This window comes from Atractosteus spatula, chromosome 11, assembly GCF_055471065.1.
Source record: "Atractosteus spatula isolate fAtrSpa1 chromosome 11, fAtrSpa1.hap1, whole genome shotgun sequence".
Lineage (NCBI taxonomy): Eukaryota > Metazoa > Chordata > Actinopteri > Semionotiformes > Lepisosteidae > Atractosteus > Atractosteus spatula.
The window spans coordinates 659,034-678,469 of NC_142716.1; the positions used below are offsets into that span (position 1 = coordinate 659,034).

Consider the following 19,436-nt stretch of genomic DNA (forward strand, 5'->3'; position numbering starts at 1 on the left):
TCAAGGATCTACATTAGGACCACTGTTCTTCATAATTAATATCAGTGATTGAGGTTCTAATATCATCCGTTCTCCTAATAGGACATTATTTTAGCAAGTTGCAAGTCTGATTTTTTCGTGACGTCTTTGACCATAAGAGCCATTACAATAGCGGTGATGTCTGGGAGATGAATATCGGAGAATTCAGCATCAGTAGTACTGACGCTCGGAATTGGTAAACTAGTCCAGTTAGCAGCTGAATCCAGAATCTGCTAACAATGTAGAAGGAGCAAATTTAATTGACAAGTTATTGATGCGGATACCTTGCCTTCCTTCGAAAAATGGCTGGATGAGATCCTGATCAATTAGCTACTAAAAAAAAATGGGATAGATGGGCCCATTCATAACGTTTCTGATGTCCTTTCACTGATAATTACAGTTTCAGCATCCCCAGTAGTGAATGCCAGGTTTTAGCACAGAGAGTTTTGTCAGACTACAAGTGTGAATACTCAAGGGGAAGATTAAGGTTGCAATTTTTTTTCCCACTGAAGTAGGTAATTAATGCGCACTTGCCAGGTCTATGTGAGGAATCTTACAATGAAGAAATGCAGGATGTGCTGGCACCAATGCGAATTCCACAATACTATACTACAGTACACATAAAACTCAAGAAAGGTTTATGCTTGGGAATGTTTGTGCCATTAGGCATTGCCTGTTTATTCATTTTCTAATGCCAGTGTGCTGTATATTTCTAACTTGTAGTCAGTCTAGTATTTTAGGCAAAACCCATGTAAGGAGGCATCCAGGGGACAAATAGTCCATCAGCCTGGAATCTGATCCTGTTCACTAAAGGCCATCTCCTAGCTGGAGTCTTTGGGTTCCTGGTGCTGAAAGAGGCTCGGAGGTCAGATTTACGGGCTCTCTTCCCTCCAGTACACTACCACTTCCCTGATATTGCATGTGAACGTCTGCTTCATTTTCCTCTCTATCTGGCTGTTTCGAAAAGCACTGCAGTACTTTGTGGCTTATACATAGTGTGAGATGGTATTCAATTAATTAAAGCTCTTCTAAAAAAGGTATTTTAGTGATAATCGCAATGGCTGTTTTCCTGGTCATGCTTTGATTACGCCCTAGGAAAGCCATCATCTTCGCGGAGAAAGTGGTTTGTTCCCCCTGTTTATCATCAGACAAAACGGAGAGTCTGGTCTGTGTGTAGAAACGTTATTATTTTAGCAAGTTGTTAGTCTGATTCTTTCGTGGCGTTTGGTATGAAATGTCTTTGATGATAATAAGAGCCATCATAATAGCGGTGATGATGTCTGGAAGATGGATTTTGGCTAATTAAGTGGCAGCAGTGCCGATGCTCGGAATAGAAACCCGAAGAAGAAGCAGTTAATGCACCTTCTGCTTCGGCAGAGACTGACCTGAAAACTCCCTGCCCTGACCCAACTGGTGTTTGAAGCTGATGGCTGATTTGCCATTCTCCTTGAAGCTCGGCATCGCAGTAGCTTGCAGGTGTTGAAGAGCCCTCCTCTCTCTTATACACACACGCTTGTTCGTGCTTTCTACAGCTTGCATTGCCTCCATAAAGCTTCATGTTGTGTTTGAGTCCATATCCCTTTTATTAAGTGAAGCTTTATATTGAAAAGGCAGTTGGTACTTGTGATATTGTATAACCTAGCTATGTGCAGTAGCAGTTTGGGTGTTTCGGATCTGAATTCCCACTCTGAGGTGATGTGGCCCTGGCACGACTGGCGTGGCTTAGCAGCCCCCGGGCACAGAACTCCCTGCAGTCAGCCCTCTGTCAACACCCACCCCCCCCCCCGGGAATCCAGGTCATTCCCGTTGGTTTCAGCCACCATGTGCTGGGCTCCAGGAAGTGAGAGTGTGGAGTTGGCCAGTAACTCCCTTAGAGATTTTCTCTGAGATTTTGACTCCTGTCTGGTTGTTTGGGATGTCGCTGCAAGCCCGTGGGCACCTGGCGTGCCACCCAGCCCTGGCAGCTCTCTGGCCTGTCGTGACGCTCGGCCTGTTGTGCAGCTCGCTGGGGAGTCCCCTTATGGTCGGCTGGTCGCATGTCCTCAGCCAGCACCCTCTGGATGGCAGGGCTCCCCTAGAGCTCGGAGCAAGTGCCTTCCTCCTGGAGAGGAGCCATGTGGGCACCCGGAGCTGTCCGAGCCTGTGGAATAAGCTGCAGAACGGGACGTTTCTGTGTCCGTGTGCACGTGTGTCGTCAAGTCGCAGCCTGTCAACAAAAGTTACCTTTTTCCAAGTGAAGCAATAAATGTTCAGGCTATCTGGCTCATAAAGAGAATATTGCTGACATGCGGGACAGTGCTTTGATCCACTTGAGCTGAGGGGGAGACAAAAGAAGCCATTTTAATTAAACTTAATGTGCAGAATTTTACAACCATCACTACAATCTGTACTTTTTTTACGCATCTGTGAATCCAGTTCCAACAGACTGCTGTACCATCTTTAATTTTATTTCAGGCAGAATCTGATGCGATTGAATAAGGATGTCTGTCTGACTCCCTGCGAAAGAGTAATGCCTTGCACATATTTTCAGCTCAGTGGAACAGGGGAAATAAAGGCTTCAGGCTTCATTATGTTGATATACCTCAAAGATCATTACAGTTTTTCCTTCTTACTGTAGTGCTTAGCCTTTAATTTAAATCTGAAAACTCAACTTGTTAGGCAAACCACCACCTTTTTTTAGATACAAGCACGGTGTGGATTTCTGCTGCTCATTGAAGTACTCCTTATTCTTTTCGAAAACGTTCTGCATGGTTCCTTGTTCAAGAATTGTCCCAGGTCATGGTGCACCTACAGTTACAATGGCCCAGCTGCAACAGGCACCTGTCTCCTTAGACATTTTAAGAACATTGATTTGCTGCCATTTTTTGGAAACACAAAATCAACATTCAGCGTAGGCTGCGAAGGTACCAGGCTGCGGTTATCTCTTCGTGCATGAACTGTTTAATTTGAGTTTCGATAATAACCGTGTTAAGACTTTGTTGTCCTTTTCAGATAGGTTGTAATTACAAGTCATCATCGCAGACAGCCTGCATGCTGCTGTTTAATGGGGGAGTGCCATGAATAGAGATCGGCTGGTTTGCTGAAAGTGATTAATTGTCAGAGATTGTGCTTTTGTCCCATAATTAAAAGTGCGTCAGAAGGGACCGCAGGCTGCAGGCAATCGGCTCGGATAGCCAGGTCTCGGCAGAACGCTGTGCAGTGCTGCCAAGGACCCTGAGCTTTTCAAGATGATCCTTGGATAGAAGGAATGCTTTAAGATAAGCTTTTAATATGCAGGCTTGATGGCAGCAAATCCAAATCTTGTTTTTCAGGAACCAATGGCATGAAATCTATTGGCATTATTGGGAAAACCGCAGACTTGTATTGAGCTTGAAAGCGTTGAAGGAGCTGGTCGCCGAGCTCGAGACAGACAGTGCCTCATCTGCCCCTGCAGGAGAAGCTGTAACAGGGCTCTCATCTGGACAAGAAAACCACAGACCGTAATTGCTGCCCTATGGCGTAAGATCACTTGTCTCACTGGACCAAAGAAATATCCTCAGCTCACCTCTTGGGTTGAACACAGTTTTAATTTTCCGTGCTTTAATAAATCTTAAACCTAGAAGCTAAAAATCCAAATAACATTAATTGGCATACTCCTGCTGTAGCTCAGAGCTTAATGTTTCTTCCTATTAGCAAAGCGATCTCTTCGTGACACTGGTTTATTTTTAAGAGTATCTTAGGGGAGCACTATCTGGCAAATGCAAATTTAATATAATGGATCAGGCTGAAGCAGATGGGATTGCGTTAGTGAATCCTTGCTTATCCAGGTGGAAATTCCTCTTTCAGTTTGTTAATCGAGGTAAGAGGGAAGAGCTTGCAGTGATCCATTAGGCGCTGTTCAATAAAACCTGCCTTAGATAGGATTCTGAAAAAGAAAGAAGGGGGTTCTGGATTCGCTGCTGAAAAACCGCTTTCCAGGGTATTACAAGAGCACTGTCCTACATTTCGACAAATTCCTGGAAGGGCCGAGTAGGCTTAATGGAGTTGATGCAACATCTTTAACATAAAAAAAGACTTTTTCTCATTTCTGATGTAACCAAAGCGCTCAGTCTGTTTACTGGCCTGTGTGTCTTGATTCCTCTGCAGAAGAGCTCTTAGATTAGATCAAACAGTCCGTTCAGCAGAGTGAGGAGCACCGGGCTGGTTTATTTTCTACATGTTCTATCTGCTGTTGGGCGACACAGTGGCAAAGGAGTCGGCGTTGCTGCCTCCCGGCTCGGGGGCCTGGGCCTGGGGTGCTGTCTCTGTGGAGTTTGTGACAGTAGCACGTGTTCTTCCTGTGTTTGCGCTGATGGGAGTGTGTGTCTGTTTCCTGTGGGGCTTAAAGGCATTCCTTTTAGGCCCTTTTCATGGGTTATTTCCAGAGCAGCAATTTTTTGTCTTTAAACCATGTGCACAAGTTTGTGTGTATGGCCGTTCCTCCATCAGCAGGTGTCCTAGCTTTGTGAATGCCAGACAGAGCCTGACTCAGCACCTTGCGTCTCCTGGCTGTGCCGGTTTGTGATCAGGGAGAATCCCCCAGCACACCTCCGCGCAGCCCCAGGATGAGCACTTTGCCAAATCTGCACTGCACACGCTGAACCCCAACAAGGAAGAACGCGAAGGTTACAAACAAGAGGCCATTTGGCCCATCGAGTCTGTTTGGTAGCTCATTCAGTTAGCAGCTAATTTGTCCTGGAATCTCAACCAGCGGTTTCGGATAAAGCGGTATGAAAATAGATGGATGGATTAGGTCTTCGCCTTTGAAGGCGGTTGAGATCTGGTTGCTCTCCTATGGGATGTTTCCAGAGTAGCAATATATATTTTTGGGGGGAAAATAGTAAAATTGCTCCCACTAAACAACAAATTTAAAACGCGTTAAGATCATTCTCTTGCATGGGGTGAGGGAACTTTTTTTTATTGTTTTCAGTATGTGTGATTTGGACTGTCAGGCTACAGTTAAAGCCTATTGTCCATCCCCAAAGTGAACCAGGGGGCTCGTGAAGCTGTCCATGTTTCATTCATGGGTAATATTTGAAGCGACTCTCTGAGAAATCATCATCTCCTCGTACGGACACGGCATGAAATTCTCAGGTTGGAGATTTGTGGGTAAATCCGACACTGGAATGAGCAGATGAAGGAAATGGAAAACCGTGCAAATTTTCCTCCTAGAGCCAAGTGAGGAAAATGTCGATGGGTTTCCTGAGTGCTGTCCAGTCGGCCGTGAGCAGCTCAGATCCTGGAGTAAGCGTGCAGGCCGTCGTTGGTAGTCTAACGCAAGGAAGTGAGGCAGGCTTGGGTGTGCGCAGTTTCTCTGGTGTTTGTGGAGGATGGATGTATGATCCCTTTTGTTCTCTGACCAGAAGGGGTCGCCACAGCGAGGACGCCTGCACCCCCTGTGTCTGCGGTGCTTGAGCTCCCCAAGGCCTCCCCTCCCACTTCCTCTCGCCAGGGGCTGCACCTCTGTCTCCGGGGGGCACCTTGCCTGACGATGCTCCTGGGAAACCTCAGCCGCTTCGATTGACCAGAGAGCAGAGCAGTGCAGTTAGTGGACTCCTGATTCCAGACACGGAGAAGCTTTTAATTGTGTTGCTGTTGTGCAGTCCATAGATCTTGTGGTGCTACTGCTTGCTTTTGGTGTCTTTCGATAGTGGTGTTAGAGGCTGTATTTGAGCCCATGCTCAACAATAACCCTTCCCCTGAGTTGACACCTTTGCCAAGCCTGAGTGAAGGGACACTCGCAGGTGGTTCTGATGGGAAAGCTAAATGGCTTTAAGATCTGACCTTGCATATAAATACACCACTTTGTAAGAAACTGTTTAACTTTTAATGTTTTTAAAATTTAAATACCTGACACTCTGAGTCTGAAGGAGTGCCAAGCCAATGCTGCGATGGTTGTAAATCCTCTTTGAATTCATTTAAAGGAAGATGCCTGTAACACCTCGTGTCAGATTAATGATAGGTGAGCTTGTTCTCTGCAGCGCACACAGCTGCCACGGAGCAGCCCCATTTTTCACATACGTCATCAAGGTCCCTCGATCCACACAATTCACCAGCGAAGTGATGCTCAGAATGCTTAAAAGAAAATCGGGAACAGCAAAAAATAACACTTGCCATGGAAAAGCAAGTTGTTGTTGTTGCTTTTTGTTTTTTGCTGATGACTGCGTAGCTACCTCTCTCATCTTGTGGCCGCAGTGTGTGCCAGCAGCTGCGCTCTGCCATCTTGTCTGTTGTAGTCGGCGGCAGTCTGTGTTAATCCACTCAAGATTGGCCCCCTGGCTCAGTAGGCTGCTGGGAGCAATCCAGTTGTGTCCTAATAATCAATAATGAGATGGGAGGGAGAAGCACCCCTTCAAAAGGGGTGCTTTACAAGACGTTACTCTGTGTTGGTAATAGTGTCCTCAGCCACGTTCTGGCCCTGCTGCTTCAGAGTCAGCCCAGTATGTCAATAGCGAAGCTCCACCTTGGCATTTCTTCATCAGAATATAATCGTTTCAGACATTTTTTTCTGTCATTTTCCCTCTCATGTGGTAGACAGCTCCATCTGTTAAGAGTTAATGACAATCTCCTTTTAATTATTATCAGGGGACCAGGCACATATGAAATTAATGTCATCTTTGATGGGGCTTAGACGGTCAGGTCACTCAATTATGGAACAGCACTTTCCAAGCAGCAGGTACTGTGTGGGAAACAAAGTCCTCCTCTAAATGATAGCCCTCTTCTGAAGAGGATGTTAAAAATGAGATGGCAGTGTTATTATAAAGTGTCATGTTAAATGAAGTGTAGTGAATTTCAATTATGCAGCAGAGTCTCATTGTCATTTGTGTTTGAATTGTGCTGAAATGGTGAGGAATCATGGATTTGATGGACTTGGAGAGGGACTCCATTTGCAGGCGGGCCTTCGGTTTTCCCTTCCTCACTGAACAGAACAGTGGGGTTTACGGAGACAGGCCGTCCTTCGAGGTTCTAAAATGGGACTCCTTGTTTTACGTCGTGCTTGAAGAGGGTTTTCACCGCTTAAGAGTAGAGTTTGCTAGAATGGAGTTAAACCTGCAAGACAGTGGAACTGAAGAGCGCTCTGGTGCGTTGCCTTGGGTGCACTTCAGTGGGGTGCGTTCAAGTTCACGTGCAGCAAAGGGTGGACATTGGGGTGAGGGTTGGGTGTATTGGACTGTGCGTGTTCCCCTTCAGCCCTCTCAGAGCGAGATGGGACATTGCGGACGGCTGTCCTGGGGGTTGTATAGAATGTGCTTTTAGGATTGTAAAATGCAGCTTAAGATTCCCTTTGATCTGGCTTTTGTGTCACATTGGGTTTGTGCTGGGCGGTAATGGATGCAAACACTGTGCAGCACTTTCGGTCTACTGTATCGCAAGGAGGCAGAAGCTGCAGGATGCAGCTGTGGCCACACTACGATTTTACACCCATTCTCATTTACAGGCAAAGATTAAGTCTCGGAAAAGAGACGTTCTGCCCCGGGGAGTTTGCAGGAGTTTGCCTGTTTAATTTCCGGGAATTCCTCGGGATGGCTGGCAGTAATTTTGTCCGGTGGTGGGCCTTGAGGCTGGAGCTTGGCCGCGTCGGCTGCCCTCTCTGAATCCCTCCTCCTGCCGACCGCTGCCGCAGAACCCAGGCAAGACCAGAGCCTGGGACCTCGCCGCACTGCTGGAGATCATACATACATACATGGGCTGAAAATGAGCCGAGTTCCAAATAAAAATAATGGTGATTAATTGCTCTTCCCAAGCAAACTAATGGACAGTGAGATTGCAGTCTTGCCATCTTTTCCTACTACATTCCTCATAGCAGCATAGTCCCCACTGGTTGTTTTGAAGGCTGTTGGTAAAATAAGCTAATTGTTGCAATTGGAGGTTGACTCATACAACATGTAGGCAGTGGGTTTTTTTTGCGTCTGTAACCTTTGCTCATTGGCTCCGTTCTCCATCTTAAAGTGGCTGTAGTGTATGATGAAATGTGTGTTTAATGTGTAAATGTTTTGTATGTACTGTGTATGCAGGTCTTTAGTGATGTGCATAGATATGTGCAGGTTTAGTCTGATATTCTATAGACCTGCTGGGGTCTTTTGTACCTTTTAAGTGTTAGCAAGTGTGAAAGGTGTTCTTTTTAGGGTTTCTAGGGCCAGAGAACAAGAGCCCACCTGAGCACCAGGCCTTTCTGACGCAGTCAAAGGGTGATTACAGTGGGCAGGATAAATGTTAGGGTCACCTTTTATGTGTTTTTACAAAGGTCTGTGATGCTTATTTTGTCAACAATTTTAAAAGGCCTTGGACATGAAAAGGTTAACTTTGCAACGGTTAAGAGGATGGAACACTTTGATGCATCTGGCAACACTGATTTAGTTGGTGCATTTGACCCAACTGTGCATTTGTTATGGATGTATACAGAAAGTAACAGCCTTGTTTAAGAGTGCTGTCTTAATAAATATTTCAATGAAAATGAACTATGCAGTGCGCTTTGTAATGCATCTCATTGTGAAAGACTGAAATATTTGTAACTCTACCAGCCAGGCACAATGTTAAATCGCACACGTCCCTTGTGATCTTTGTGTTGGTGCTGGCCAGTGTCTCAGAAATCCCCTCCAGGTGATACCTTCCCAAAACAAATAATCCTTCTCGCGCTCGTTTCTGGTGGTGTTATTGCTGTTGCAATTATTGATTCAAAATCCTGAGAGGTTTTGACAAAGTGAAATGTTTCAAGGTGGGAAATTAAGTGTTCAAATCAGGGAACATTGCATGCATATAGCGCTTTTCACTACAAGGGCCTCAAAGCTCCTTATACCAGAAATCGTTTGACCAGTTGAGTTTCCAGAATCAGTGTGTCTGTGCACAAAAGATTTCACTCTTTAAAAAATATGAAAAATTCATTTTAATTTCATGTCGGGGGGGGGGGAAAGAGAAATATCTTCAGTTTTCAGAGACGTTTGGTCTGTGATGATAGTTTTGTTTTATTAGTAGCTTGTAATTGATTTGCTTTCCCCTGTTATCTCCTGCTGCACAGCAGCACTGAGCTGTACCTGTGGTGTTCTGACAAGTGAAAACACTTCCTGTGTCATTGCAGGAAACAGGTTGACCTTCCGGGGGCCAAGGCCAGAGCCAGGTAATGACACCTTTCCTACTGCTGGGCTTCCTGCTTTTCTTGCTCTCCTGAAGGAGCACGAGCTTTCCGATACTGCAAGATTTGTTTTAAAAAAGAAAAAGAAAACATTTGTACTGCAGCACAGCAAAGCACTTTGGAGAGCTCTTGATCTGACCTCTTAATGCGTGGGGGATTCTGTTGAATGGATGGAAATCATGTAGTTTGAATGTGCAGTCATTTATTCAATTGGCACTTGTTTGAGGAAGCACTCTTAACTTGTAGCCACGGTGGCACCTCTCTGCTTGAAAGTGGAGGAGAAGGAGACTTGAGATGGAGAGGAATTTGAATGGTATTTGGTTCCGTTGTGCAGTGGCCTCACCCAGGCGTGTCCAGTGCTGGAAGACAACCAGAATTCCCACTGAAAATAGCCTTCGCCTCTGGAGAATTTGATGTGGGTTGGGCAGGGGGCAGGAGCATTCACACACAGGAAAATGAGGAACCAGTCTCGTCTTTAGACCGGCTCTGGCTGTGGTGTTTATTATGGTTCCAGCTGTCGAGCTTACGAGGAGCTCTACAGTCTCTACCACGTAAAACTAACAAACAAGAAAACAGCGTTGGTTATGAGGAGTATCTCTGTGCAATAATATGCCCACTTCGGCATGTAATTTGAGACCTGAAAACTGAACCCATGTCAAATTTGAGATACCCTCAGGAAAGTGATTGAACGTCTGAGATGAAACCATAAATCTTCCTGTAACATGCAGAAATCAGTCAATAGGTATTTAACACCCAGCCCACAGATTTGATTTGTAGCTGGAGGATTAAAAGGCAGGGTCATAGGTCTCCGAGAGAGCATCTCCGTTGACTCCTCTCAGTTCATCTTCATCACAGCTCGAAGGTGCTGCATCCCGCTGGTCACAGCTGCCTGTGGCGCCCCAGGCCGCTGCGTATTCGTACCAGTCTGAAAGCTAACTTCTGGAAGCAGGCTTGTATTTTAACTCGCTGCAGTCTACGAAATGGTTGCTAGTGGAAGGGGTTGTGCATGTGAGCGCCTGGTGTGTGAATGCGTTCTCGGTGCGCAAGGTGTTGCTCACCCTGCGGTGGCTCAGGGAGAGCAGTAGGCTGTCTGGCTCTTGTCCTGCTAGCAGTTGCCCCATAGAGAGCCGAGACTGGAGGCATTAAGACACCACTTTGGTGCTGCACAATTAATAATGCCTTGAATTTTCATCCCAGATGAACTCCTTTTAACCTTGGGGACATAAATCCAGAGAGTGAAGGTAAAAAATCTCGAGCATTACAACTGCAAGTAAATCCTTGTTTTCAGGGGAGTTAAATAGGGAAGCAGACCTGCTACATCCGCCATTCGGGTCATGCCATACATTCCTGTTAAGGGATTTTTCATTTGTTGATTTTCAGTCGGTACAGTATGTAAGAAATGTGAGAAATAAGATTTATACTGTCACAGATATTTTCCTTGGAAATGCATTTTCAGTCAGTCACTTTCATAAACTGATACCTTAAGACGTCGGGGAAGCAATTTCCCTTGATTTCACCATTTCCCTGACTTCACTCTGCTAAAGTCCGAAGTTGAAATTGCAGGAAAGGAGGAGCCTTGGGGCCACAGCTTGCTCACTTCTAATTGCCTCATGCAAGAACTGAGACAGGTCAGCCATGGTTAATAGCTAGACTTCAGATACAGCATTTCTTCTTTCTAATAGTTTTTACACACTTCTGAGCTGTACCTCTGCTTCTCTTTGGGTGTGCTCGTGTAACAGTCTGCTTTTTCCTCCAGAAACACTGGGCCTCAGCACCACGGCTCTCACACCTGCGCAGTGCAGGCCTACTGTACCTGCGGCAGGTGCACGTGTTTGCTGAGCTGCCGCACAAACCCGCGCTCAGGTGCGCTCTGTGAAAGCCAGCACAGCCAGGCCCGTCTCCAGCCTGGCTGTTTGCTCAGATTCACAGCACGCTAATGGAGTGATCGGCTGTGCAGTAATGTGTCACATTGTACGAGGTGTCTTAAATGGTAAAATAGCTAATGAAGTGCATTAACTCTAATGACAGCAGTATGTTTTGTTTTGATGCGGCATAATAGGCTTTCGTGCTTTTGCATGCCGCTCGGTCTTCTGAATTCTAATAAACGTTGATATCTGAGTTATGGTTCTGCATCTCACTGCAGGGCTCAGTGTGCTGAGCACAGTAGGGGCATGCCCTGTCCTGCCAGCTGGGAGCCGCGGTTCACAGCGCAGTGCATTGGACAGTGAAGTCCCCTCCATGGGGAAAAAATGGCTTCTTGATCAATAATATGAGAGCTTAACATTTGAAAGTAGACATTAGATTTACAGTTATTCCTTGAAGGGAAGCTAAACTGATACTTTCATAAAATCCTATGAAACCAACACGCATTTATCATAGCTGCTTCTCAATTTGAAACACTTTGTTCTGAATAAAGTCCCATTTTTAACTTCCTGCACTCAAAACAAGTAAATGAAGACTGAGCAAAATTTTACTGAGTCCACTAAAAGGCAAATTTTTCAAAGGTGGAGCAAATTGTCTGACAGCTCTCTTTAAAAATGTTACTTTATTGCAATAGAATGTGTATTTTTGCTTGCTGTGGTAAATTAATTTGGTTCACATGAAAATAAAGATGGAGAAAGTCAGTGCCGGAGCAATTAATGAGCATAGATATTATAAAACTACTTCAGACTTTATTTTAAAACTAATGATATAATAAAAAAAACAAGGGTGTGGTTGAGAGTTGAGAAGCATTATTCTCCACGATCCGCAGCACAGTTCAGTGGTGACGAGCAGTCAGGCCCTGTCTTTGACTTATAAAGCCGTTTCGTCTCCCAGTGTGGAGCTGAAGCCGCAGACTGGTTGAATGAGTGCCGTCCTCTAATGGACATCTGGTTTCACCCAGAGCAACAGATGCTCACCCAGTTGCTACAGCCGTGAGGACGGAGACGAAGGATCACAGCTGCTCCGATGTCACCTTGACAGAACCAGCAGCCTCCTTTGGCCTGGTTCTGCCCCGTGTGTGCAGCCAGAGCTGGGGTGAGCCTGTCAAGACCCTCTGCGGCCTGTGCCAGTTGTCTGCCGCTTTCACCAATAGCGCTTTGGTCCATTCTGCTCAGGCCAGTCTTTATTGACAGATGCATCAAAACAAGAATCAAACAAGTAAAACATTTTGTATTCCTGTTCTTTCATCTCTGAACCAATAAGCACACCCCAAAAATCTGAAATGTATTTTCAGATTTGTCTTAGTTTTTTTTATTCCTGCTGCAGGGTTAGGTTGGCTATAAAACACTTGCAGTCGGAGGTAAAGCATTTATGAGTTACTGAGTCACTCAAATCAGCAGCATCAGCTTAATTTATTCTGTCTGCCTCTCTTCCCCAAGAGAGTGCTCCTTTTATTCTGTGTTTGCTGTGAAAGCTTTCAGCTGGGATGCAGAGGGCTGCCTGTTGCCTTATCTGTGTTTGCACTGTGGCAGCGCTGTCTTGATAATGAGACAGAGTTCAGTGGGGTTGTTAGATTATTAAATTGTGCTCGCAGGCTTGGATTTGACCTTCATGCACAGCCGTGTGACACCAAGCCTTCTCTTTTCCTCGGGAACTCGGGAGAAAGCCGCGGTTACGGCAGAAATGATCAGGAACGCAACAAGGTGAGCCAGGAGTCTCCCAGCCCTCTGGCTTTGCAGGAGCAAGACTTAGAGTGGTTGCCTTGGCACCTCTTTAATCCTTCTGTTTCCAGCTCACTTAAGTTCAGATTGAATCAGTGTTCTCTCTGAGAGCTGTTCACATATGAAGCTCGGCGTCCCCTCACATCACCCGCAGCCCAGTTTGCTCTAGGAACAGAAGCTGTTCGTGCTTCGGTGAAGGTGACCCTGGTGGCTGGGAGGATGAGTGCTGCTGAAGGCCAAGGAGGGGGGGGGGGGGACAGCCAGCTCTCTCGCGGAGCAAAGCTCACGATGTCAAAGCACCAACATTCTGCAGAGGGAAAGTACTGGGCGTCCACGGAGCGCCTTCTTCAAGCTGCAACAGCTGATACAAATCGGTTCGCACAGAGAGGTAGTCGGAAATAGCTGCCCCTGGATTTTCCCTAAAGATTCTTGTCATTAGACTTGGAAAGGATGGATAGCGTGCTGATGAGAAATTAAATGGGAAAACATCTGAAGCCTTATTGCTTGTTAGCTCATTGCTCGCTGATTGCACTGCACATGCTTGCAGGCACTTCTAGGAGCAAAACGGTTCAGCTCATCGGGAAGAGCCAGCGTAGGACCACGATTTGTGTTTTTTTTTTTTAAGAATTCCCCCAAACAAGGCTATTTGAATACATCCCCCCCCTAACTGGCCATGAATATTTCATTAAAGGAGCCAAGGAAGGAAAAAAAACGTAGTTCCAGCTTGAGTCCTGGTTTGCCATCTATTTTTCATTTAATCAGCAGGAAGGAAACAGGCTTGTCAGTAATATCGCCTGTCAGGCCCGCAGAGCCCAGTGCTGCCAGGTATTGTGAGATAATGTACTGCACTCTGATCAATCACCCTGCCTATCCTGTTTCGGCCCTCATTGATAGGTGATAAATCTGCATGTATCCAATTAAATCAACAAACGTTATTAGAACCAATCAATCTGTGGTTCCCTCTCCCCACAGCACGCTTGAAGAAAGGACTGTATTACCCTGGGCTCTGCCTATCGATCACAGCTTTCATATCTAGATAATCTTACTGCGTTCCTGTGTCCTCTTAGGGCCTTCAATATTAAAACACACTTGGCAGGCAGAAATACCACATGGAAGAAAGGATCTCTCGTTATTTAAGGCTGGTGGCTTATGTGAAACGGAGAAAAAAGTAGAATTCCAATTTCAGTTCATTGTGCATCTGCCTTTCCAGTGTTCACAGATAATTAACTGCGAAAAGGTTTTAAATGTTAATGGGAGAAACTATTTCTGGGCATCTTTCCATAGAGACTTCTGTAGATTAGAATCGTTATGTTTCTTCGAAATGCTCTTCATATCAGAAATGTAGAATTTCGGAGCTCGGTTTGCAAACGAGAGGAGGCCGTTCAGCCCGTCTAGCCCCTTGTTTTTTTTTATTGGTGAATTGATCCGAGGATCTCAGTCAGCCATTTCTTGAAGGGAGCCAGGCTATTATCTTCGATTTCTGTGAATATTTCTAAGAGATAGGATTTAACCTTCTTTTTTCACTGTTCTGGAATTGTTTTTCATGAAGGTACATTCATTATCTGAAAAACAAAGTTCTCGTAGACATCAACTGTGATGGGGCCTCCTCAGTGGGTCTGTTATGTGATTTTATAGATCAGTTTTGAACCGTTTCAGTGTCTGTCAGTAATTACATCTCGAGCCCCTGAAGGTTAGATCAATGAAGGTCGTTTTGTGGAGGAGTTCCTATTAGGGCTTAATTAACTGTATATACAGCATTCAAGTTTTCTGTTTTTTTAGGCCTTCAGATGCATCATCTGGAGAATTATAATATTGTAGCATTTTAGCAATTTAACCCTTTTTGGAGAAGCTCTGTCTCGTAGCATCCTGGAGCTGCAGCTGGGGCCTCTTGTTATCCGTGTGGAGACGGATTCCCCTTGTCCCCAGTCTGCATGCGAGGGACACATTCTCTGTAGGTCTGAAGCTCCTGTCTCTTGGTTCCAGGACAGTGATGAGAGTTTAGAGAAGATGGCATCAAAGAAGCCACTGTTCCTTGTGCACTGCCCAGCCAAATCCTAGACCACGGATAGCCTCTCCCAGTGGCCCGCAGAGCGAGGCTGGCTTGCTGTGCAGACACGTTTCAGGCCGAAACAATCCCCAAGCCTCGATCCTATTGAAAACCGGCGGAACTGGAGAAGACTGCACTTGAATCCCACACAATTGCGCATCACGGCCTCCGCCTGAAGGCGATTCCGCTAGGGAAGGGGAGGAAACGGCGCTCTGCAGCACCCATAGACCTGACTGTTTTGGGTCGGGGATCCTTTATGGGCAAGGAGTTAGGGCTGAGCCGTCATCCTCTTCCAGTGTCCCTCACAGGTCATGAGCAAGCTCATGTGGAACTTCGTGAGGTCTGATGCTCGTGTTATGTTACTGTGTTTGAGACAGACATCCGCTGTCACTGACGAACCCCAAGAAACTGGTCGAGTACAATGACCCCTTTTAGAAACGGAAAAGAAACACACTCCACTGAGCTGAAGGTAGCCTAAACCTGTCAGTTTTAACACCGCAGAAATACAATACCCTTGTAGCCTTTTTGTTTTCCAAGATCAACACTTCCACTGCTCTCCAATACATTCACCCCTGACAGAGACAAGCTGTCTCCTGACCCTCCGTGCAGCACTCTGGTTTCCCTCTCCCAGTCACAGGAGTGCCTTCCTGATCTGCTTTTCCTCGCTGCTGTAATAGGAGACCCATCTGATGTGCCCTAATGGGGGTGGAAATGTTTTCAGAGACGAGCAATCTAACACTTCCCTCTGCAGTAAGGCTGCTGGTACGCGAGAAGCACTAAGCACTTCACCAGCTGCTCTCTGTTCGGGGCTCAAGTGAGAGCCTGGAGCATGCAAACTCGTTAGCATTTTATTACAGGAAACAGACTTATGAAAGAGAGAGTCCTGGGAAGACTGTGTCAGTGTAATGTTCTTCTTTTTAATAAGCATCAGGGGGCAGGGCGGCCTGGTGGTCCAGTGTTTAGCATTGCTACCTCGCGGTTCAGTTCCTGGGGTGCTGTCTGCATGGAGTCTGTACTCGTGTGGGCTCCCTCCAGCTGCTCTGGGTTCCTCCCACAGTCCACAGACGTGCTGTAGAGTGATAGGCCTCTGGGAAGGCAGCCCTGGTGTGAGTGTGTGAGTGTGTGAGTGTGTGAGTGTGTGAGTGTGTGAGTGTGTGAGTGTGTGAGTGTGTGAGTGTGTGAGTGTGCCCTGTAGCGTCTGTCCAGCATACCCTGCCTTGTACCCGTCGCTTGCTAGAACGGGCTCTAGCTCCCCCGCGACCCTGTGTGGAATAAAGCGGTTAGAAAATTGCTGGCTGGACACTGTGGAAGAGTAAAGGTTTTCCAAGAAAGGAAGCCATCTAGCGGATCGAGCTCGTTAGGTTGCCAGTGATTGATCCAGTGATCTAGTTTTTTCTTTGTTTTAAAGTAAACAAATCCGAGGCCCTTTCATAAGCTGGAAGGATTGTTTGTGTATGCAAACTGGGCGTCCCCCGTTGATCCAGACAAGTCACCTTTTTTTTCCTCATGAGACGTAACACAGCTGCCTCAGTTTAGTCAGACTGTCTGCCTTCAAATGACGCCTTCTCAGCACCTGCAATGCTTCTGTTTGTAGATCAATCGCAGATGATCACGAAACTCTCACTAGTACACGAAAAGCTCCACAGCCCTAAACTGGCAACTGTGCGACATTGCAAATATAATAATTCACCCAGGTTGGGCTTCACTTCATCCTTTAATCAGCAATACTTATTTGCATCCAACACTTTAATGAGAACTTCAGAAACAGTCGATCTAAGAGAAAAGTTTTAAAGGGAAGGTAGTGAGTAAACCTTAAGTTAACTAAACTTCTGCTGTCCAGGTGTAGAATGGCTTTTGCTAATGAGTAGGAGTAGCAGGCCCTGCCGTGTGAGAAGTGTGCCTACAGTTCCCTGTGTGCATCTTAACCACATTACAGTGTAGGAGCTCTTATCTCTTCACATTGTGTCACTCCACCTTCAGCATTTTTTTTACATCACTTTTGCCTTCCTGAAAAGCAGTCTTGTGAAATTTGGCTTCTAAGTCACAAGTATGAAGCACTAGGCAGCCGTAGATATTGTAGGTGTGAACAGGGGAAAGTTCAAAACAAATACTGACCCAAAGGAAGTCAAGGGCCTCTCTGATAAATGTAAAAGAGGCCTTAGTAGTGACAGAGATTTAGCTGTCTCCTGAATTTTTGTACTAAATGGAAATATCTCTGCTCTTATGCTTTTCACTTCTCACCAAATCAGAACAATGACTATGGTATGGTGATGTTTTTGTATGAACCATTTTAGAAAACCATATTTATAACTTGTGTTCTGTTTTCTCAGGGATTTTGTTATACATAAAGTAATCTTAAGATGTTTTTTACTTCAAACTTGGAAAAATTTGTATTCATATGCTGTTAATATTCATGTGAACGGAGGTGTGCAAAGTGAAAGCTGAGGTGTTGATTTTGAAAGCTGTTTAAGAAGTTGGAGAGGAAAGTACTCTGGGAATTTGTGCTGCGAATTTAAAATCAGGTCTCGGAAGGATCCAAAGAGACATCAACATCATAGTTGTAAGGTGTGTAAATTAGACAGTTATAAAAGACTATATAGAATATATATATAGAAGAGTTGTATCCAAATTGAGGTGATGGTGACAAAGATAAGTTCTCAATTTGTAATTTAAAAAATGCAGGTCAGCCATCACACATTTCCTTAATTGATTCAACAGAGCACTGAGTGACTTTAAAAATATCTTTTCCTGGTGTGGTGCGTAGGAATATGGTAGCTTAACACTTGTTTGTCTAATGTGTTTGTACAGTTTTCCTACAGGGATGAAAGGGGGGCTGAGCTAGTCAGTGTCAGGCTCCAGTGTTAAGAAGGCTGGATCTGTACCAAAAGGATTCACTGTTTGGACCAGAAACCGCTGTCGATCGGTCACTCTTGGAGCTCGGAGCTCTGGTTTGTCAGGCCGTTTTGACACTCTTCTGGCTCCAAGTTCAGCAGCAGCCGTGTTCAGACTAAAGTAAATTCATACCCAGGAGATGCTGATCTAAAGCTCCTGCACATAAATCTCAAGCTGTACCTGGCTGACACTGCCTCCTTCCAATGGAGAGCAGGCATGGACTTGGCACCTTCTGAGCCGCAAGAGCTGTGCGGTTACCTGTGTGAAATTCTGTTCTTGCACCTGCAGAGCCCTCTGACGGGGGGCAGGCTCTGGTTAAATCAGAGGTGTTTGAGCTGTGCTGAGGAGGGGCGGCAGTCGGTCTCTTGTGTGAAGGTGTGAGTGAGGTGAGACTTCGGGCCCGAGTCTGGTCTTTGAGACAGGAAATGGGTCAGTTTGCTCCATGAAGCGCCAGGCATTTCATGGCCAGATACCTGTTCTTCCTTGCAGGGTTCAAGGCTGCGCAGTTTTTCTACATCCTTGTGGTTTTTGAATACCTCAGTAGTCTCTTTGCCAGAATGTAGTCATCCCAAGCCAAAAAGAATCCAATCTCCTCAGCCACAGGTACAAGACAGGGCTCTGATAACCTTGATGTGACTAGAAGCTGAACAGTACTCTGGGTTTTCGTCTGAGCTGTAAAACTTGCTGTTATTTTTCCTCTTTGCACGTTAGAAATAGTGCTAGGGGGTAGCAACGGATACGTATCCCATCTGCATTAGAGCCACTTCGCTGAGCATTCACAAACTCGAATGAAAGCACTGAGCAGATCTTCTCTGCTGTTGTGTGGCAGAGTTGCTCGGTCACTGCAACGCTGTCATGAGAAATGGATAAAGGCTCCCTGTGGGGCTCCTGCAGCGCTCGGAGACTGTGATTAGCTCCCCATCGGGCTGCGGCGGAAATGTCACTTGTAATTATGGCTCTGCTGTTCAATATCATCATCAAAGACTTAATCACCTGGAAATTTGTTTATGCGTTGTGAAGTAGCAGATTTTTTTTTGCTAATTAATGTATGCTAATTCCCGTGCATGCATTCAGAAAAGGTTATGATTCATTCTGGAGGAAATCAGATTTTTGGAGACTTGGAACGAGGCGGGGGTGAGGAACGTCGTCGTCCGATCAGTCGATGTCCCCCCCAGGCATGGGCCGAGTAGCAGCCCTGTGTTTCAGCAGCAGCCTCTAGGCCTCAGTGCCCCAGAGTTCAGCACCATCCTCTAAAAGAACCAGGGACTGGGCCCTGTTGAATGCCTTTCTGTGAAGCCTGAAAACACAGGCTGTTTCTGTCATGGGATTATCTTGTTTACTTTGTTTTTTAAATTTAATTTTGTTATTGTGGTATATACTTTTGTTATTGCATAGTGCTTTGTGGTGTTTATTATTGGCATAGGTGTCTGGACGCCCCTGGGCGTCAAACTGACTATGTTCACCAAGGAACAGGGCTGCCAGTTGGGCACTTGTTACAGACAATGGCTGGAGGCTTGGTCACCGGCACACTGTGTGATGAAGTGCTTCCTCTTTCCATCCCAAAAGCTCTTCCCCTTAATGTCTTGTGCAACCGTGCAAGTTCACTGATTACATAATATTAGTGCAAGCCAATGCAGAGCAATAAAGCAAGCAGTGTACCTCCTGAGTGCCTGAACTGTTTTTATTA

The 19,436-nt window shown here is 45.7% G+C and overlaps 1 protein-coding gene across 2 annotated transcripts in view; it reads left to right on the forward strand.

The window, feature by feature from the left end:
• LOC148823260 (heparan sulfate 2-O-sulfotransferase 1) overlaps positions 1 to 19,436 on the forward strand; it is a 74,999-nt gene that overhangs the window by 39,948 nt on the left and 15,615 nt on the right. Inside the window, exon 2 of one of the 2 annotated variants that reach the window (XM_088927711.1) lies at positions 9,113 to 9,151. The exons of the other annotated variant lie outside the window; for it this stretch is intronic. Within the exon in view, the coding sequence (XP_088783837.1) occupies positions 9,113 to 9,151 (39 nt within the window). The remainder of the gene's footprint in view (positions 1 to 9,112; positions 9,152 to 19,436) is intronic. 2 annotated transcript variants of the gene reach the window in all.